Source organism: Brachycentrus maculatus, unplaced genomic scaffold (assembly GCF_059751285.1).
Source record: "Brachycentrus maculatus isolate JH-2025_06_01 unplaced genomic scaffold, ASM5975128v1 h1tg000014l, whole genome shotgun sequence".
In the NCBI taxonomy this organism is placed as follows: Eukaryota; Metazoa; Arthropoda; class Insecta; order Trichoptera; family Brachycentridae; genus Brachycentrus; species Brachycentrus maculatus.
Window position 1 is genome coordinate 10,838 of NW_028280768.1, and position 23,791 is coordinate 34,628.

General features: G+C 27.9%; 1 protein-coding gene across 1 annotated transcript in view; it reads left to right on the forward strand.

Moving 5' to 3' along the window:
• Positions 1–955: 955 nt before the first annotated feature.
• Positions 956–23,791, forward strand: part of LOC148313368 (neural-cadherin-like) — a gene marked incomplete at its 5' end in the record, with an annotated part of 38,945 nt that continues 16,109 nt past the window's right edge. The window contains 2 exons of the mRNA XM_088263807.1: positions 956–1,071; positions 22,693–22,857. Of these exons, the coding sequence (XP_088119933.1) occupies positions 956–1,071; positions 22,693–22,857 (281 nt within the window). The remainder of the gene's footprint in view (positions 1,072–22,692; positions 22,858–23,791) is intronic.

Genomic DNA, 23,791 nt, shown 5'->3' on the forward strand with positions numbered 1-23,791 from the left:
AAAGCTTGTTTCTTTTGTGCACGCATTTTTAAGAAAAATATTTCTATGTTTTTTTCGTGGTTTTCAAGAAATACGAGATTATTTTTTTTATCACCTTCCTTTCTTTATTAAACACATTTTTCCTAAGAAATGTTTTTGAATTAGGAAAAAATCACTATTTTCTTTTATTTTTTCAAATCCGGGTATATGTTGAATTTATTATTTGATGGGAGTAGTTTTTTTTTAATTTTCCATAACATTGAATACTTTAAATTGGTATGGAAAAAAGCAATTGTAAAATTCAATCATTAATTAGTCACTGCACACATTAAGCGAACTTTTACTCTTTTAAATGAACGAAAATTCAGAAAAGCAATAAAAATAAATTATAAGTAACTTTTAATGCATATTTTAATTTTTGTTCATTTAAAAGAGTGAAAAATTCATACGAATAAATATCAATAAAGCTTATAATTTGACCAGATAATTTATTTAGAAAAAAAATTTGGACACACTCAAACGAATTAATATCCATTTTAGTTTTGTATTACTGGTAAATCAAGGAATGTGTAGCATCCACACCCTGCATATTTTAGAATTTTTTTCCCGTTTTTACATTATTTTAATTTATATAAGCGCGTATTTGAGTACAACGTTGTGAAAAAAAATTGAAGCAATCAGTGAATAACTTAGGGAGCGTTAAAATTAATACTTCGTGATAATATCTGTCTTTTTTATTTTAATTTCACTTGGTAAATACTACTCTTACTCTACTTTATTTTTAAAACTATGTGGTATGCATTGAAACATATGAAATAATAGATTTGAAGAGATAATGGTATTTATCAAGGCAAATCGAGATTAAAAGAAAAATGCGTGGTCTCTAATAACTACCACATGGTTTTTAATAGTATCAAGTTACATGTTTATGTATGGAGGAATTCCACTTAGTAAAGTCCGTTTATTTTTATTCTAGATACTAATTTTCGATACGAGATTACTGGAGGTAACGTTGGAGGGGCATTTGGGGTGAGAAATAGGACCGGAGACATCTTTGTGGCAGGCTCATTGGACTATGAAACCAGGAGAAAGGTAATGTGAAATATATATTTTTTTCATGATACATAAGGATACTGAAAAGTAAAATAAAAGTACAAACTGTTTAATATTTAAACGGTGTTTTAGCGGATACTGAGAAAATAAATAAAACATACAGAAAAACTAAACTAGTCAACAATTGTTTTGTGTCAAAACAGTGTGGAGCTGTCAAGCTTGGAATTTCAATAAATGTACGGTTGAAATGATGTTGAAACTCTTCGAGCGCTGCCCTGTTTTGTCAATTTACTTGAGATAACACTGAACCTGAAAAAAAAGTTATTTTATTTCCGTATTTAAATCATTCATTTAACGTTATCAATAATTCAACATCAATTCGAAAACACGTGGGGGTATATTGAATGACGACTGAAGAAGACTGTGACGAGTAAACATCTGAGGGTTTGGATCATGTCCATTACTCTATCCTTTGAAAAAACCTTGTTCATGATTGTGTGTGATTGTAATTAACTTATCACAATAAAAATTTGCTTCCGTGTAGGCAGAGAGTATTTTGCTTAGTATTTGCACAAATTTTTCGCCTCGTCCACATTCATGCATCTCGTTATACACCCTCTCATTATTTTGACCACATTAAAGTATTTGAAATACTTGTGCAAATGAAAGATTTTTAAATTTTAAAACAACCTTTTTGGTGTATTTTATAAAAATAATTTTTAACTAGAGATTTGTTTTTTAATTGAAAAATCAACATTTTAATCGAAAAACGTTTCTTTGATTCCTGAAATCGCGGTTTTCTCTAAAACGCTTGTTTACGTTGAACAGTCTAAATGTACTGCCAGCTTACAACAATGTTTCTCAAAGCAGTCGATTTTGGCTGGAGTGTTGAAATCCGTAGGGGAGGGCGTTAAGGGAACCATAAAAAAATTAAGAGCATTCCTCCGCCGACACAAAAACAAGAATATTGACCTACTTCACATATAAAAAAATAATAAAAGAGGTCGAATAAATCTGAAATGTATCTAAATATATTTTTAAAAGCAGTTTCAACATTTTTTTATCCTCGGCAAAATACATTGAAGGATGGCAAATTTTAAGTCACCGTGTAAACTATTAATATTTTTATATTAAATTTTCAAAAATCACTCACTCCTTTCAAGAACGTCATAAATATAAAATCGTCAATTTTCAGTTGTGCAAGTCTTCGGAATGCCCAGAAAATGGACTATAACCCAGCAAAAGAGTCATATTTTTTATTAATATTTACCCGCTACAGGGCAGAAAATGATGTGTTAGCATTTTGAAAAAAAGGTATTGTTTAGTTATTTTTCAAAATATGTTAAATATTTTTCAAATGGAGAAAAAACCTTCAGGTTTTACCTTAAAAGATGTTTTCTTTTATATCATCCACTGATACTTCGTGATGGAATTGCATTTTTAATTTATTATTAGATTAAAACCAATATTTTTAGCTTTTCCACTTTTTTTATTTGACCAGCGACCGGGTTTCGTCGTTACCGACATCATCAGACTGGTCTGATGATGTCGGTCTGATGACCAGTCTGATGATGTCGGTAACGACGAAACCCGGTCGCTGGTCAAATAAAAAAAGTGGAAAAGCTAAAAATATTGGTTTTAATCTAATAATAAAAAAAACTTAAAAGATGTGTTGCGCAGTAAAAGGTCAATAAATGGCTTGATATTTATTTTTAATACATTGTATTTTATTTTTAAACTTTAAAAACGTTCTCCTGAAAAATCAAGTTTTTGGATTTATGACGTTCTTGAAAGGAGTGAGCAAAATGTGGTGTTGAAATTTCAATACAGTTTTTTTTTTAAGTGAGGTAAAAGCATATCAATCAATGGAAAATATGAGGATAAAACAAAAAAAAATCAGCAACTCTCTTGTGATTTTTAATTTACTATTTGTAATTCTGTATTATGTTTTTGTGTATATTGTGTACTTGTATAAACTCAACATTGTATTTAATGAAGCAACTACTCAAATAAAATTTTGAAAATCGTTATTTGTTATTTGTGAAATATTTTGGAAAAACACACAAACGTTTATAAAAATGTAAGCTTTAATTGCTTTATTTTAACTAGGCGAAACAATTGTCTTAATATTAATATTTATGTATTTTTTAATAAAATACAACTTAGTAGCTCAAAAATTCTGTGTTTGATTTTAAAATCAATTCATAAATTAAAATGGAGTTCTAAAAATTTAACGCAAAATCAATAAATACACATACACATATTTAAATTAACTTCCTTATGACAAGTCGTAAGTCCTGTAATTAAATCACATAACCTTTACACTTCCATAACTTCAATGACTTTATATTACAAAAATTAACAAAATGAAATATGTACTTTTCTGTAGGTAAATGTTTATTATCTTATTTTGAAATTATTGTTTGAATTGAAAATCTTTACGTTGATTTAATATAAGTTGTGAACAAAAAAAGCTTTAAAATAATCCCTATTACCCTTTCGGGTCAATAAAGGTGAAGTTTCTAGATGACAAAAATAAACCTTTTAGGACAGTAAAGTTATATACATATGTCCTTTAAACCTTCTTCGGACTAACATCTTGCCTTTAGGTCTTTGATGGGATGTTTCTTAAAAAAAAGATTTATTTTGGAATATTTTACACCAATAATAGTGTACGGTAGTTGTTATTGTAGTCACATATTTATTATATTTTTTGTAAAGGCTCTCCATGGAATATATTTTTTTTCAGTCTAGAAAATGAAACGTTTTGTGAAGGGTTTTCTATTACGAACCCGACCTTTTCACGGCTATTTGGCGATGAGTTCTACTTCAAGATTAAATTATGTGTTCAAGGTTATATTATTATATAAAAAAATGTTACACATATATACCTACATGCTTTTTTAAACTTATATGTGTTTCCAACAGAGTTAAAATATTTTGTTTTTTGCGACAAAAATGTATTTTATTATTACTATTGATAACATACGTATTTTGTTGGTTTAGTATGTGAAATCAATTTAAAACTTTAATTTTTTACTAACAGTATTTGATAATACGTAAATGTTTGTACAGTGTGTTGGGTTTCACTCCTAAAGAACTGTTATCCAGATAAACTAAGAGAGTCGAAATATTTTTTTATGAGTCGAGAATACAGCAGTCTGCTGGTCTTATAATTTGTCATTGGCTGGTGAATGGTGATGTGTACTTCATTACTTTTGCCTCATATTGGTTATCTTAATTTCGTATCGTGAGTATAGTAGATATGTATTTCGAATATACGAGTACAATATAAACATTTTTTTGAAAACCATTTATTTTTATTTTTTTAAAGTAAGATAAGTACGCCTTGGTCTAAATTTATTTTTCGCAAATGTTCTCTATCTCATTAAATTTGGTTTGTTTGTTATACAAAATGAAAAAAAAGTTTAATTTTCGAATTTTGCATGTCCAACAAAATTACATGACTAATATGCTTTATTATTATTATTTTACTACGACAAGATATATCAGCCGCCAAGGGTAAAGTATACATGAGTTGAAAAAATACAAACAACTTGAATAAATGATGGCCATTAAGATAAAATTTAAATTACAACTTTATTTTTTCTGTTCAATTACTGTTCTTATTTACAACACAAGCTAATATATTGTCTGCGTAAGAAACAAATAATGAAAAGCACAAGGATCGAATACGTAATTATCTCTGAAGCATCTTTATCCAAGTATCTAATTTAAAACGACCCACGCAAGTGTAAACGAAAACACAAAGTAACTGTTGAAACAAGTACTCTCTTATTGACATTTAATAATTTTCAAAACGCTCGCTTAGTACCAAAAAGCTGGATACATGGAGTAGTGTAAATATGTGTCTAATTTTGTTAAATCGAGACCAACTTTTAGGTTCAGATAATGGATATCCCGCAAAGTTTCAATAAATAATTCCGCCATCATTGACAAATACTAATAACAAGGTTTGCGTGGATAATTTAAGAGTTCTGAATTCAGTGAGCAGAACCATTTCAATATTGGAATAAACATTTTTTTTCTGAAAAAAATTAGATTGAAATTTCTACGATACTTTTCTCCTTATAAATAATAATAAAAACTTTTCCCTTTGAATACAAGAAAAAAATAGAAGTCTATCTGTACATATTTTTCATATGTATTTTATTGAACCCATAAAGGTTTTTATTTATTTATTTCAATATAATAGTGTTTGAGTTGCGTGAAAGGAAGAGTAGGGTATGGAAGGCTGCGAGCATGACAAAAGTGAGAACAATGAAATCTAGCCGTGTCAAAAGTCTACTTGAAAGTAATTAAATATAGGTTTATAAAAGCAAGGTAAAAGTAATATTTTTAGATACTTTTATTATGAAGTATGTTATCACGTCTAAAGTGAACTGTAAAAATAGTATATTATGAAAAAATTTTTTTTTCCCATAGTTCAATAATGAAATAAACTGAGAACTACAACTAAAATAAACAAAAAAACTAAATAAATCTCTTCTTCTTCTCTCAATACGAAATACTTCTCTCAATACGAAATTGTTTCCAAGTACACAATACGACTTTATTTTGTTTGATATAATCATTTAACACGGATTTCACAAAAAATCAAAAACGGAGAACGAGAAATTAATTGAAACAATATTAATTTTCAATCAATGCTTGTTTCATTTAATGTCTATCAGCGACTAAATGATATGAATAGAAACGAAATGTCTGGCAAAGAAAATGTGAATGCATTAAAGAAGTCATTTTTATTTTTTATATTACATTTTGACGAAGTAAAAAAATTATCCCTCCTCTTAAAAATTAAGCACAAATAATAAGATAAAAGAATTAACTTCAATTCTTTGAAAGTGAAAAGTATTTATGTCAAAAAAGTTTATCGATACAAAATTTATTTTAAAAGTTAAAGCTCTAAGCAGTATTTATTTATTTTATCGCAAAGTCGATAGCTCAATATTTGTACTAGTAGCTTTGTAAATTTACTGCTTATTTTACTTATATAGGTACTTGTAAGGGATCACAAGTAGGCAATGTTTTATGATTTTATAGGAAGAAATAATCAATTGGGAATATGTTATATTATATTATGTGAATAAAAATAAATTATGAGAAATAGTACAAAAAGAAAAGAAGCACCATGTATTAAATCAAAGAAAATAATATTTATATATTTGACAATATTAACAACCATTTATATTATGTTGGTACTTAATACGAATTTTGTCCGCCTCCGTAGTGTAATGGTCAGCACGCATGGCTACCGTTTTGGGGGTTCCGGGTTCGATTCCCAAGGTGGGTAAAATAAATATAAGTGATTTTTTCACTGTTATATTTATTTAATATTATCCTGGACTGGTACCTGAAGCGGAGGGCTGATCACCTTTCCTTCATGTGTAAACGATCAAGATAACACTGCGTTTATATGACGCAGTGCCCTTTGCACCATTAGGGTGCGGATAAGGGTTTTATTATTATTTATTAATACGAAAGAAATAGTAACAGTCCTATTGCTTTTAAAAGTATCTATTTTAATCAACGTCAAAAGAGCTATATTCTTATCAAGCGTTATTCGTGCCGTCTTTTTTTGTCTGTTAAACCTAAATGTACTAATATATAAAAAAATAATCGGAATCTTCCTTACCTAAGTACTTTAACCTTTTATAAATATCATTTATTCATAATGTATTTTGAGGACGCAATATCATGTCAGTATTTTTTTCCGAAAATAATGCTGCCTTGCGTAATCTGTTATTTCATTTTAATGCTAGAGAATAGTAAAGATATTTTTTATGTCAGTTAAAGACACAAACATCTTCCAAGAATATCTTAGTGATTTAAAATTTGAAAATCATATTTTCAGCTTTTAGTTAGATTTTTCTCAAGTCTTTATTTTATATACATAGTAGGTAGAAATATTAATGTTTTAACCCTATCTATTTAGCAATATTTGAAAATAAAATTTAATGTTTTTTACAAGTTTACAAGTACATTTCAATTATTTTTTTCAAATAAATTTATAATGGTTTCTGAAATGCGAAAAAATTAAATTGAGAGAAAATTTTATTCGAAATATATAAAAGTACTTTGTGTATTTAGGGTTCATGTGTACTTATTGAAATGTGTTAAATATATAATACATGTACGCATTAATATGGGCTACCACGCACGAGTTAAAATTATTCGGTGGGTATGTGAAAATTTCGTGAAGTATCGAGGAATTTTCTCATTCCCCTCTCCCAGTTTTATCTACTTGAAGACGTATAGGCCACACGCAAGGCATGGATAAAATATGTATGAAATGAAGATACTCCACATTCTTAAAGAAAAAAAAGGGAATGTTTTTGGTGAAAATAATATAGGACAGTCTCCCAAAATGGGCTGATCTAAATTACGTCGAAAAAATCAAAAAGGTCCCTAGCGGTAAACAACAAATTCAATCAATCAAATCGAAAGGGTCGGCATAGGTATTTCAAATAACTGAAATTATTATGTTACCACGAGCCACCAAGGCGGCGCTGATAAACAATCAACAGCTCTTATTTTACACATTGTTGGCGGGTGGTTTTTTTTTTTTTTATCAACCTTGACCCTAACTATACTCGTCGGTTTGCAGCCTGGCCCTCAGTAAACTAATCACAAGTAACCGCAAACCCAATTCCGATCTGTAAAATAATGTTTTTTGGCGACTCTCGACTGACGCTTATAAGTGTCTCCCGCTCTGTACCAACAGTATGTAAAAGACGTTTCCAGCTAACAATTTGCAAACAAAGTTTTAAATGGTCTCTGTTAAGGTTAAATTCATTCACAAACTAAAAAAAAGAATTTAAGCTAACATATTATGAGTTGTTGAGAATAAACAAAATGTGAAAATACAAAACTAGTATTATATTTTCACCTGATTATGAAACCATTTGTAGTTTTTTAATCAAACAGATTTGACAAAAAAAGTTTTCTTATACAAGTATTTAGATTTTTAAATTGAAATCATCGTGTTCATGTGAAATCAATTAAAAAGTTAACGATATTATCCGAAAAATTCAAATTCATGTATTCATGCAACTTGCAAAATGCAGAACGAGATCGGATATGAGAGTAAATGAATACAATGCATAAAGAAAGAATAGATGATAAATGATTTTCAAACTCCCGGATCCATCTCAAACCCTCTAGTCACCTTTTATGAAAAAACAATAGGGAAAAAAATACTGGAAGAACTATCTCGCGAAAATCCAAGAGAAAATTCGGTAAATTTAAATGAAGTAGATTCTCCGAAAGATCATTGGCATATATTTGCTACTGTAAAACCGTAAATTATTCTGAAATAATTAAGGAATAAAAGCCTCAAAGTTTGGAACCAGAAATCTAAATATTCTTAAGTTCTAAAACTTTCGAAGCGGAAAACCTATATCAAAACTACGTTTTTGAAGTTGCTAACTTTTGACTGAACTACGTCTAAATTCAAATCAAAAGGTTACGCTGTTAATAAGTTATCAAATATTGCCAGATATTATTGCGAAAATATCATTTTGGCTCCAATCTGAAGCTCCGCATTCAAAAGTTGCCGTATATAGTTATCGCTTTTCAGTAATCATCATAGAAATATGAAACATAGATATGTCTTATGAACTTTTATTTTTACATAATACTCCGCATCGGTTTGGATCTGTGACAACTTGGTTTACAATTTTATGAAGGTATGGTGATCAGTTCTACGTTCCAGTCTCTTTGATCTTCTATTTGATGTGGGATATATTCGAAGCGATGCAGATAATGAAAATGAAGGATATCAGATTCAAGGATATTAATACTACGTGAATAAATGAAAAAAGGATAGAAATAACAGCCAAATTGCTAAGGGAGTTTTTTTGTACCTGCATTTGTACAAGCTTGATAAGTTATAAAAGACTAACCTGTACGATTCCCTTGAATAACCATCGGTATTTTATGGATGAAAATCGTTCGTGCGTCATTGCTCTTAGTAAAGGGTGATATCAATGCGTGATCACGAATACAAAATTGGATTATGTTTGCTTTAAAAATGAGAATGTACGCAATTTTCTATCACGATTGGAAACCAAATCATCCTCGTTACCGAATACGCTTTTCTGATTAATGGCGTTGACTTCATTAAATTTAATATGCAAGACCAAATATAAATTTATCAATCCATTTTACCTCGATAATTTTAAGGTAATAAATTTGAATATTCATAACGAGGCACAATCAATCACAAAAATTGAGTTGTAATTTTGCGACCCTTTTAATACTTAGTTAGATGGGTTTATGGGAAAAATTTATATTACTGACATTAATCGATTATATAGATTCTACAAATATATTTGTTCCTTCACGCTGAATTAAGTTAACGATCGAAGGTAAAATTAAGGTTTCGGGGTCAATATTTGGTATTTTTGTTTCTTATTTTTCAAAAGTTATTTTGAAAACTTTTTAAGTTTAAAAAAATGGATCTTCATCCTCTTATAACTCTCTGACCACTGTTTGATAGATGTTTCAACATAATTATGTATTACGTTTGTGCTCTTGTGTAAGTAAAAATTTCCTTGTTTTATTAAGCCGTGGACTGATATTATCTCTTTTATTCACGCCCGCAGTTCGTAGAGTAACAGAATCAGTCAAGATATATTGAAATCTAAAAACCTAGCGCCACATGCGAATTGTATCTTTTTCATAATATTAAAAAGTAGTAATAAAACGCAATAAATACTAATATGACAAAGCATTCTTTTATTTAAAGCGTAATAATTTATATTATTAGATTACATTTTTAAAAGTCACATTTTCAAATATCAAGAAATTGACTTTGGAAAATGAAATGTAATGTACAATATATCCCAAGTGATGGTCTTGCTGGGAGAAAATAATAATAAAAAAAACAAATAAACAAAACTCTTAATCAAATAATGTGATTATCTAAATCGCTCCCATAAAATTGTTATAGATGTATGTAGAAGTTACTAAAATTTAGTAAATAAAGTTTTTTTTATGTTTACTGATGAAAATTAGTAGATAATATGTATACATGTAAAGTTAAATAATTGTTTTTAATAAAATTATTGATTCCATGTTACTTTTGTTTAAAATGTAAGCAATTTATCCTTTTTAATAACTAAAAAAAATATATATAAAATAAGGAAAAAAATATTACCACCTAAAAAACTGGTTTATCTAAAATGGTTTCACTTAAACATAAATTGTCAAACTGAGTGCGTGAAATGAAATATTTAAACAATTATTTTAAACAAAAATGTTAGTTTTTTTTAATATTTTATATTCTATATACATACTTGACATCGTTTTTTTGTTTTTTTTTAAACGAATAGGGAAGCGTTATATTTTTTTTGGAACATGAATCTTGAGCGGTAATCTTGGTAATTCACTAGAGAATATAATACAATACCGGAGATGAAGCTTGATCGAATAACTTTTTTACTACGTAAATTTCGTTACAAGGTCAAAAGGTACGTTTCGTGAATTCCAGAAAATTATAATTTAACATATTCATTAAAAAAATACACACGTACCGCAAGTCATCATTTATGATAATCAAATTTTAGAATAGTATACTGAAAAACCTCGATATACCGGACTAATTAGGGGGAGTGGGTGTCCGCTAAAGCCAAAAGTGTGTGACGTAAAAATAGTTTATAAATATTTTTTTATTGAAAATATTAACTGTATTTAGATATAAATAAATAATACAAACCCCAAACTAAATTAAATTTATTATTTTTGGACACTCGTCGTGAAGTGACCTTGCTGTTTGATATCGACACGCTTGCTTTCGGTTATCCTGCTTTGAAAAAAGAATCATGTTTTTTTTTCACTTTTGAAGTGTGCTGTTTTATATAATAAACTCTTTAAAATAATGAAAATGCGTATTACATAGTTGAACTTCGTTACCTTCAAATCGTATAGTATATTCCCAGTGAGTAATTTCCATTTTTGGACATGGGGTTAAGGTTGACAATACTTTACCACATGTAAGAAATATAAAAAATTAAACCAAACTAACACAATTCGTTAAAAAGAGGTCCGTTATATTTAGGTTTTACTGTACATTGAGAGTAATGTGTTGAAGATTGAAATATTTATGGAATGATTTTTTATTTGAGCCATTTTACCGCAGTGCGTGTTTCACAAAGAAAAAAAAACGATAAAATTCATTTCTCCGGAAATGGATGTTTACGAGTGTAGTATTATTTATTATCTTTGAATTCATATAGTCTGCATCACGTTAGTTCCAATATGATTCTCCCCAAATGTGATGTACTATACGGAGCGAGAGATTTCGCATTAAATATGACAAGCACGTCTGTGTGTCCAAAGAAATTACGACCCGCACACCATTTCCAGCGACGACTAAAACTAGAATTCGGTGAACCGAGATTCGATTATTATACTCGTATCACAACATGTTACCAAATTCTCGATTCCAAAGGTGATAACGTACTTGTCGCCAAAAGGAACAAAACGTATGAAATTCTATATAACTTACATCTGAATGGGGTTATACTCGTATAATTTGATATTCATGTACACATGTGGGAGTGTGTTGTAACTAAATTCAAGACAAATCTATATTTTCTCTGCTTGTTACACGAATATTGGAGAAAGTGTAAATCTTTCTTGTACCCATTTTTTGTAATTGATGTCTTTTAAGAAGTATAAAATTTTAATAACAGCCAATGAGTGATGGATGGGTAAGAGTTTAACGATTCTGTGAACATTTTACTGTGTAATAAATTTCCAACAGCGGATTATTTTTCCCAGATTTTTATTGACAACAAAGATGAAGAGCTTTATTGAGTTGGGAATTTGGAAGCCTGGATGTTTACAGGACTTACGACCTATCAGCATGTATTTTAAGTGATTCACCGTTCTTCCCATGATTGACAAATAGATAACCAAATTTTTGAAAAAGTTTTATATATTTCTCTAAGCGATAAGATTATGGGATGAATTACCTCTTCATCTAAACAATTCACTATCTCTGATGACCTTAAGGTCTTTAAAGAAACGCTCGAAACATTACTATGTGTCTATGGAACCCTTACGGTACATCGTATCATCATTTATATGGTTCCTTTATTTCTCCCCCTCAAATAAACAAGTTACCTTCAAAATTATAAACCATTTTAACCAGTTACGTTTGAACAGTATCATTCATTTTCATTTTGGACGAGTAATGCAATCAGATTGAATAGTCTCATTAACCTAATCGCTTCCGCATTGTGTGAGATATATACATTATTATATGCAATACATAATAATTAGTTCAATGACTGAGTACTATACGCCTTGTATTGGTGTTGTTATGTAAATATATATCATGCTTTTATACCTAAAGTCTTTCTCTTAACTACATATGAATATCCTTAATGGAGGCCTCACAGAGTTTTCGTTTAAAATAAATATGTAAACAGTAGAACAAAAATGTAACAACCAACATATTTTTAAAATTTCAATTGACAGTTATTCGATTAATTTAAGTGTAAAAATAGTTTTTTTTATAAAGGAATCCAATCTTGAATTGAAAAAAATGTATTTACATAAAAAAACTAACATATAATAAAATTAGTGTATAGATTTTACTTTTTTACACAAAATCAGAATTATTTTTAAAAAGATTATTTATTTAAATATTAGTTTATGTAATAATAAATTATTTTTAAATGAGAGTAAGCAGTTTTAAAAGTAAATTCTCACCAAAGGAATGTTTTTAAGTATAAAAATTTATAAACTAAAATACCTATATGAACACATCAAATATTTTAATTGAATAAAATGTTTAATGAATTAGTATGTATAAATGAATGCTTTAAATAACGTTACTAAATTTAGAGTTGAAGATTCGGGAATGTATGAATCAGTAGGTGTTGACATTATCACTGAAAACATACATATAATATATTTTCGTATGTTAGAGTTGTGACTGTCATATAATTCCTTAGAAGTCAGTCTTTTCCCCGTTTTATCTCTTTGAAGTTTAGCGAACAAAAATGAATTAGCATTGTTTTACCTTGATGAGCTCTTTGCTTGTCATTTTGAAAAATAAATAAATAACTGAACGACATATGTTATTCCTTAATATAACAGTTTTACTAGTATTTTACTGGTTTAAATACTGTAAAAAATATGTGATAATATATTTATATGTTTGTATTTCTCAATAGTACCAATTCGACACTTGAAAAACATCGTGTTATATTCACAACATCTCTTATTTCACAGCTGTTCAATATTCATTTATTCATGCGATCGGATGGAGATAAATCAGATAATATCATATCAGATTTAGATACAATTTTTTTCTGATTTGTAACTGATATTTGCTTTCTTGTTCAAACGGATTTTATAATGATATTCGAGATCTTTATTGCGTTGTTTTCTTTTATATGGTATAAATACTCAATAATTTTTTTTTTATTTTTTTTTTTTAAGATAAAAGTTTAAAAAATCTTCACCTTGTATGAAGTTCTCCTGCTTTATTAGAGGTTTTAAAGAAAAAAGACTCGTTGGTAAATGAATAATTACAGAAATAAACAATTATTAATAAGACTAAGTATTTTTTACTCATCAAAAATATAAATGACATTTAGAAAAAAAAAAACTTATTATTTTTTGACATCTCATCAAAGATGAAGAAGAAAATGGAAGTCTCGGCAAGTTAAGCAAGATCGTCATAGGTTGGTTTAAGTGATCACATAACACACCTGTAACATTCACCATTTCTACCCATTATTGACAACCACACTACTTCTTGAAAGTTCTATATATTATATGAATTAATATAGAAACCTCGTTCTTGAATCACTAGAACTTCACTAGAGACATCTATTGGTGAAATGAAAAGAAGCTTTTTATTGAACAGAAACTCTAATATTAGTATGTGAGGTCCAAATCCTGTTTAATAATCACATACATGAGAAACGCAAAAAACATCATTTTTATTTTTATTATTTTAGCTTATAATTTGACCAATACATTTATTTACAATATTTTGAGTGTGTTCAAATACTTGTTCACAAATCTGGATTATATTCTATAAATGGAGATAATCCAGATATGTGAACAAGTATTTTGACACACTAAAAATGTTGTTAATTAAATTTTTTTTTTTTTACTTAAAAGATCAGCCAACGTAATTATATTAAAGCAAAGCGATTGGCCATTTCAACTGATTTTTTTGTATTCAAAGAAATATTTCCTTTTTTTTTGATAAGACGCTTTTATACTTTTAAACGATGCTTTTTATATTTAAAAGATTTTTTTGGATAACTTTTTATCTCTTTAATTGGTGCATAAGATACTGCATCATATCGACGCATTTTACGCTACGATTTACATTACAATAAGGTGATTTGTCCTGCGCTGATATGATTATGGATTTTAAATGTTTATAATATTGACCTTTTTTCTTTTCTGTTTTCAAATAGAAAAAAAGCTCACGACTGTTAAATCAATCGAAGTAAATTGTAAAGTTTCAATTTATGTTAAAATCGATTATGTTAATATGTTTCATCTGAAAAGTCTTTCATTTTACAGTGAAATTGTTCAATTTTCATTTGAAGCAATTCACTCTATCTGTGAGATCACTTCAATTTCAGCGTAATGTTTCGTTTTCGGAGGGGACTCGGAAATACTTTGGTTCCGCTTATATTACTATCATGACAAAGTTTTAAGATGTACGCATACGTATATATAATATAATAATATTTAAGTAAAACAAGGTTAAAGTTTCAGAATGTGGTCGCGACTAGGTTTGTCAAGTGTGCAAATATTTTGGGAAAATTGCGGCTCTATTATATTATTACAAAATGGATAAAATTAATTTAATTAACACACGTACAATGTTTTCTTCCATTCAAAAATCGTCAAAGTTTTTTACTTTTTCAACTAACTGTAACATTATTCTAAGAAAAATACTTAAAACTAGGTATTTTGAAAATGGAAAAATCATCTCATGTTCATCTTACCTTTATTCGTACCCAATGATGCAAAGAGCACTGCGTTGCATTGACGTAGTATTATCTTAATCGTTACTTACACGAATACATAGGTGATCAAGCCTGAGCTTAAGTTATCAATTTTAATAATAAAAAAATGTTTTAGACGAGTAAATAATAATATTTATTTTATTCTCTACTTGGCATCAAACCCGGGACTTCTTGCACGGTAGTAAAATGCGATAACATTGCATTACGGAGATGCAGAAATAATAAATTGATCGAACATAAATAAGGTCGGAAAGTGAATCTGTGGTGCCTAGTAAATATGTAAAGCGTATAGAAAGCTTTACTCGTACCTAGTTAAATATTTAGTCAACTGGAAAAGAACAATGTTTGAAAACTATTTTTTTGTACACGCGATGGGTTTAAAAAAATGTAATTACAAATCATTGAATTATTTTTGTGAAAAATTAAATAACGATGGTTTCACATCTTCAAAATAAATATTGCACTACGAGTTTGTAATAACGTACGAGACAAATGCTGCTCAAAGGAAAAAAAAATTGGGGATACTCAATGGGTAACAGTTCTCATCTTTTTAACGGAAAAACGATGCAATGGGAAATTAACTAAAAGAAATACAGAATACATAAACTTTTTAACCCTTGACAGTGTTTACGAACTACGAATCAAATTCAGGAATAATCTTATATCTTCTGTAATGGAATGAACAGTATGAGATATGGGCAAGTTTTATACAATGAAGTAAGTCCAAAAGATATTCAAACATTGTAACACGTTTTCTTCTAAATATTTGTTTTATATATAATGTTCAATGTTATACGTTATAAATTAAATAATATATATCACTATTAGACTTTTCACAACCCCATAGAATCTACTGACAAGTTTTCTTTTGAACGTTTCTCAGTTTTGGAATCTGCCGTTCCTAAATAATATGTACTATTATGAAGTTGAAATTCGACTTTCTATGAAATAAGACAAAAGAAGATCTTGAAACATTAAAGCTTAAGCAAATTTATTTTACAAGTCTTTCTTATATCACCGGAAATTTATATTTTACTTAAAATGACAATGTTCATATTTTATTGTTAAAATAATTTCGTTAATATTTTTCTCTTCTGAACTAACTAACCATCACGCCACTTCTACACAGGAGTAGGTAGAATAGAACACCACACCACTCTGTCTTTGCATACAATCTTCGCTTCTTCCATATTCATGTATCTCCTCATAGATATCTACCCATAATTTCAACTTCAGTGACATGACAACTTTTAAGAATTTGCAATACATGCCAAGTTTTCTTCAGATTTCTTCTGCTTGTATTACCAACCAAATTTGCCTCAAAATTTTGTTTTACTGTTCTTTCTTCACTCATTCGATTCACATGTCCCGATTATCTCAGTACACCCTTCTTAATTTATCGATAATGCTTATCTCAGCCTTGCATTCCTTCCTTTTATCACCATTCGAACATTTACCATACATCGTTTTACCGTACATTCGTCATTACTCTTCTGAATCCAGTAATATCCATTTTATTCGTATATTACATTTTGTTTGTTTGTTTTCTTGTTTGTTAAAAGGCTGGAGGGATTCTGCAACAATGTATCAAATTACACTGCCAGACTACAATGGGTGACTGAATATTTTGTTGGGTACAAAATATAGGTATCGTTTCATACATGAAGCTTTTTTCATTTTATTTTATAACTTATTATCTAGTTTTTATCAAAGTGGGGTTGTCTGTTACAAGCGTATATAAATCAAACTGTATAACTAATATTGACATTGTGTTTGACTTTTCTGTTGTGTCACTATCTCTCAAATTATAGATAAAACCAAAAAAAAAATAAACATGAAATTTGAAATCCCGCTATTGAAAAGAGAGAAAATCGACAATTAAAAAATAAACACAAAAAATGTCTAAAATGTCAGTTAATTAAATCAGCCAACGATACATTCATGAATACTGGATTTTTCATATCAGCATATTTAAAAAACCTTCGGTTTTTTTTCGTAAAATTTATTGCTTATTTTTATGGCTTAAATAAAATGCATTTTCAACGAAATAAACACATTTCAAGCAAAAAATTATTTTGTCACCAAACTCTACAATACGAAGCACTTGTTTTACAATTTATTAAAATCTATTTATGGCCTCTTTTAACACAAAACAGTTTTTAATTATTTGTGATTTGCTTTAATTACATTTTTCAATCTAATGAGAGAAATAATTACTTTTTAAAAGCATGTATAACGTTTTTATGGTAACTATATTATTTAAGTTATAATCGTTAAAAACATTGAAATCTTATTAAAATGTTAGCACTCAATTGGAAAAAAAAAGAATGGGGATAGGAGATATGTGAAATGTTTCACAAACACCCAGATTGATTTTTTTTACCAACTCAACAAAGATGAAGAAGAATATGGAAGTCTGGGCATTTACGGGGCTAAAGACCATCATAGGGTGGTTTATGTGATCACTTTAGGCACGTGTAACATTCACCAATTCTACTCATGATTGACAACCACACTACTGAAATTCTAGGAACTTCTTTATATATGGTTCAATTTTGAAATATAGTGCTTAAAATACTAGAACTTTACTAAGACATCTATTGGTAACATAAAAGAAGCTTTTTGTTGAGCAGAAACTCTTTCATTTTTATGTGAGGTCCGAATATTGCATTATTATCACATCCATGAGAAACGCTACCAAATAACCTTTTCATTTTTTTATGTTAGCTTATAAATTGACCGGTTAATTTATTTACAACATTAACTGTTGGAAATAAATCTTTTTATTTTCATTTTGTAACTGGTGAGAATCGAATATACGATATATGATAAATGAAGGATAGAAAAATAAGGTTTTGAAAAAAATTTAGAGCCAAATCCTCTTTATCGTTTAATAATAAATAAAACACTTGAATATTTGATAATTTGAGATTTTTTCATCTAGTGAATAGCACAAGTTTCCACTTTTTTATCTCCCAAAATTTCTAGTTGACGGAGGGAAATAAATTTTTGGAACATCCATAGAGAAGAATGAGATATGAGTATTTATTTCCTTACGTTTGTAAAATCCCGTTGAAAAACTATGATATACAGTATTGAAATTCGAATTCATATTTTTCTACTGCTATAAATATTATTTCGTTCCGAGTTATTGTTTCGTGAGTAATATAAATATTTCAAAAAATGTTTTATTTCATATTCAAGTTATAATTAAATTAGTCCACTTCACGAATCCAATCTGAAAGTAAAGAAGGATCATGTAATGTGATTCCCAGTGAGAATAAGTTTTGATTTCCCTGGAGTAAAATGGTAACATCGAAATTGTACTGACCTTTTAAACCACATTAATTTCAACATTAATTGATTGGATTTTCATCGACATAACTTTACTTTCTATTCAAGAAGGACATTTCATAATACTTTATTTTTTTGGAGATTTTTGACCATTCTTTAATGACAAACATTAATTTTATATATTTACACCGCTAAAAAAACAGTTCTGAAAATGAAACTTTATTGAGTTCTGAAATATTATATTGTATATACTTATGCAACATTTGAATGTTCTTACAATCATCATACATGTCATTAGATTGACTCAGTATTGACACCGTATATTATATAAAGGCAAAGTGACCATAACTGATATATGAGAAATAAATCAGATAAACAAAAATATTTAGGAATAAAATATAAGGAAAATCTAAGTCATTCGGTATTGCATATTTTTGACCATGCTAGCTTGTATTAAAAAGTCCTGTGCTTGAGGAGGCAAATCATTATATGCAAGTAGTTTAAATCAAAGAAACTAAAACAGTGAAGAAAATCAAATAATTGTATTAAATAACACATGATTTTTGAAGACCTTGTTGAAATCGGTTTTTAAATAAAGCTACATAGAAAACAAATAAACCTATATTTTACATTTTTCTTAAAATTATATTTGGTATTTTGGTATCATTTTATGTATAGCACGAATCCAAATGATTTGTGTCCATAATAAAAAAACATAAACAACACGAAACATCGTAAAAATAAATTGAAATATACCCATTTATAGCATGAATGGTGCCATTTATTTTAATACGATTTTCAATAGTTTTTTTTAGCTGGGTGGACGGATACGCCTGCATTTTATATATTGACTGGGACCGAGAAATATTGTTTTGTATTTAATACATTCTATTTCATAACGTTAAAAAGACGCTTTGAATTTTTCACTAATACATACGACAAAATTTATTAAAAAAAATGAAATTGTTCAATACTTATGCAAATAAACCTATTATTTTTTATATAAATATTGTAGAGCCATGTTTAAATTCTGAAAGAAAAGACTTAGGTAATATTCAGGTTATGATGATTCTGCTTGTGGGTATTTAAAATGAAGTCTTTAAATTATTTTTTTTCAACTATCAATGTTTTATTTTTCAAATAAAGTATCCGAGAATGTTCTTGGTCAAGTATGCCATATCCCCAATATAATAATACAATAATATTCTACAATGTAATCCCTTTATTAATAATATTTCACAAGTTATACTTATGTACAAAGCGACATCTACCCATAGTTCAACCACTAACCACCACCTACTCAGTATGATTCACCACAAGGTTGTACTAATTATAGAGCTAATATCAAATAACTGTAGATGGCTCCATAGTAAATCGCAAAAATAATAAATTAAAAACTACGTAAAAGTAATTTAAAAGAATACATTGAAAACTCAAATTTCTACCTTAATTTAAAAGCGGAAGAGATCATTCAATAAACGTTTTTATAACATCTAAAAAAAATGTTATTACTAAAAAAATTACTATACGTGTTTTTTTTTAATATTTCAATGAAACGTGACACCGTTAATACGTATGATATAAATACGTAGATTTGTGCAAAATACGTGAGGGTAAGTAATATAGTCAATACACTGCCTAAGTAAGATTGTCTTCCCCAGAGGCATAATTTGTCGGAATGACAGCATGTGGTGACCCTTGGCAGTCGTCAAACAGTGAATACTGATGGGATATATTATATTATAGTATACCTAACATTAAGTGTTATTCGTTTAGTCTATTTAGGGACCGAACCAGCTTAAGATACAAAAATTTTCGGAACAAATTAGTTCACTACTTAGTGAAAGCCTTTAGGAAGCAAACCCTGACGTAAAATAAAATTAACTTTAGGATATGTGCTTTGTTTGTTAATATTTCCGATATTATATTATTTTACGACGGATAAAAAATTGAAATCAAAATCATTTTGGATATGTCAAGGTATTAATAGTATACAAATACTGAAATGTATATATTTAAACAGATATGCATTTATAAATACATATCCCATTAAAGTTTGTATGGTAGCAAAATAATGTTTTTTTTTATTACAATTGTTTTTTAAAAATAAAAATTAAATAAATGTATGTTTAAAATAAAGTTTACACATATATATATATAAATATATATATATATATATATATATATATATATATATATATATATATATATATATATATATATATATATATACATATATATATATATAACGTGGTAATATTTTCCTTTTGAAAATTAAGTGTAAATAATATGTAAAGTGGGTGTATAATAACAAAATAAACAATGTGTTGCTTTGTAATTAAAGTTTATTCTTAATTTATCTTTATAATAATTTTTATATCTATCTATCTATCTGTCTATCTGATTCTGACAGTTAATAATATTATCGGAAGTCTTTTGTTTTATTCTGAGCGACGCATGCGGCATCTGGTGGTAGAACTGTTTTATGTAGGTACTTTTTGTAAGTACTTAATAAAATGTATAGGTAGGTACCTAGGTATTTTATTACATCTCCCCCCTTGGGGATGAAAATTCATAGTAAAATTTTCACTCGTCCTCCGGATCATCTTCTTGTAGTGAAGGGACTGGTATAAGTTTAGTGATATGATAAAGTTTTTTTTTTTTTTTTCCTCTTTTTTCCTTCTTTTTTTTCTTTTTTTTTTCTTTCTTGTTTTTTTTTCTTTCTTTTTTTTTTCTTTTTTTCCGTTCTTTTTTTTCATTCTTTTTTTGTATTTTTTTTTCTTCTTGACCCTTTTAAAGTAGACACAGTTTTTCTCAATCCATTTGTTTTTTTCTTTTGAATTCCTTCATTTTTATTCAGATCTCTTAAAGTATCTTCTAATATAACCAAATGTACAACTTTTAATTGTTCATCTGCATTTTTATTCGATTCTAAAACTGGATTCCTGCTTAGACAATCTACTTCTAAATTCTTCTTTCCTGGAGTATATTTTATTTTATCTTTCGTAGAAGTTTTTTCTACTTTATTTTTATTTTCATTTTTCAAGCACTGTTTCTGTGTTATTTGTATGTCTTCATTTTTATTCTGATCTTTTGAAATATCTTCTAATTTAACCAAATTTACAACTTTTAATTGTTCATCTGCATTTTCATTCGATTTTAATACTGGATTCCTGCTTAGACAATCTACTTCTAAATTCTTCTTTCCTGGAGTATATTTTATTTTATCTTTCGTAGAAGTTTTTTCTACTTTATTTTTATTTTCATTTTTCAAGCACTGTTTCTGTGTTATTTGTATGTCTTCATTTTTATTCTGATCTTTTAAAATATCTTCTAATTTAACCAAATTTACAACTTTTAATTGTTCATTTGCATTTTCCTTCGATTCTAATACTGGATTCCTGCTCACACAATCTGCTTCGAAATTCTTCTTTTCTGGAGTATATTTTATTTTATATTTTATAGAAATTTTTTTCACATGATTTTTATTTTTAATTTTATCACTAGTTCTTAAATTTTCACGTCTTCTTTGATTATCTTCTAATCGTTTTCTTTGATCATCTTCTAATTTTTCTCTCTCACTCCGAACATATTGTAGTAATTGTTTTAATACATCTAATGTTTCATAATCCATTTCCAATTAACAAAATTGTCGTTTTATAACGTGGTAATATTTTCCTTTTGAAAATTAAGTGTAAATAATATGTAAAGTGGGTGTATAATAATAAAATAAACAATGTGTTGCTTTGTAATTAAAGTTTATTCTTAATTTATCTTTATAATAATTTTTATATCTATCTATCTATCTATCTATCTGATTCTGACAGTTAATAATATTATCGGAAGTCTTTTGTTTTATTCTGAGCGACGCATGCGGCATCTGGTGGTAGAACTGTTTTATGTAGGTACTTTTTGTAAGTACTTAATAAAATGTATAGGTAGGTACCTAGGTATTTTATTACATATATATATATATATATATATATATATATATATATATATATATATATATATATATATATATATATATATATATATATATATATATATATATATATATATATATATATATATATATATATATATATATATATATATACATGAACATATATAAATATTTTTTTATGTAATAAGGGAATTTATTTCACCATTATTTCAACCGATCTAAATATGGCATCTCTGTAATTTTCTAGTGCTTCATTCAATGATTAAAAATCCTACATATAAAAAAAACTTTGCCTATTTGTTATTTTATTTTATAAAATGCAGTTCCACCAAGAAATGTCAGTACAAAACTTGAATCCTACATATTGCATTAATTTTGTTTTTACAGTATGAGTTGCGTTTGGCAGTCTACGGAAATAGAAGGGTGAACTACACCACGGTGTCCATTCGAGTGAAAGACGTGAACGACCATCCGCCCGTGTTCGAGAGGCCAACCTACAGGACCCAAATCACTGAAGAGGACGATAGGAATCTGCCCAAGAAAATCCTCCAGGTCAATCGTCGAACGGTTTTTGCACGTCAGTTTTACAATAATTTGTAGACATTTTTATTTTCTCATATCATGAATCATCAGCACTTGCAAGTTAAGTAATTTACAAAAAACATGAAAGTTTACACAATGCAAAAATGACAACAACAAGAATCGCTACTCAACATTTTACTCAATTCGTTATGCTTACATGTGTCTGTAACCGGTATTGTGTATCTGAACGGATCCAAGAATAAATTTTCAAATATATTTTTAAATTACTTAGAAAAAATGCAATAAGAAAGAAAGAACTATTGAGGTTATAAACTTTAGATTTAATATACTAAAATCGTTGCCAGTTAAAAAAAAAAGTATTTTTCCAGGTTTGTATAAAAATAAAATTGAGCTTGAAATAAATAAGTGTTTTTTATATATAAATTTCAATTATTTTACTGCTTTCAACATACAAAACATTTAATGATATGCTTTGATGTAAATACTAGTCTGAACAATTAGATTTCTTAAAAATAAATTCAGTTTCGGTTGAAATTTCAATGAAACAGTAAAAAATTAATGCTTGTTTAGTAATTATTGATGTTGAAATAATTTCAGCATCAATTCAGTGTTTTGTGTAAGATGTTTGTTTTTTGTAATAGGCTTTAATTTTAATATTTTTTATTTATTTACCCATTTATGAAGTCTATACTGAAGAGATCATTACTGTACTTGTATATTTTCCTGAATATTTTGTTTTAAAATTTACAAAAATCATCCAAAGTTATAAAATGAAAAAATATTATATAACTTTTATTGATAGTTCACAAGGACTCGATGATATGCTGTATCTCCACTTCCAATAATCCGTTAGGGTTTAATTAGTCAGAATAGCAGAATATGAGTCCAAGGCCACACTAAGAGGAGGAAAATATAAATTCCTTAGGTCTTTATGGACCCACGA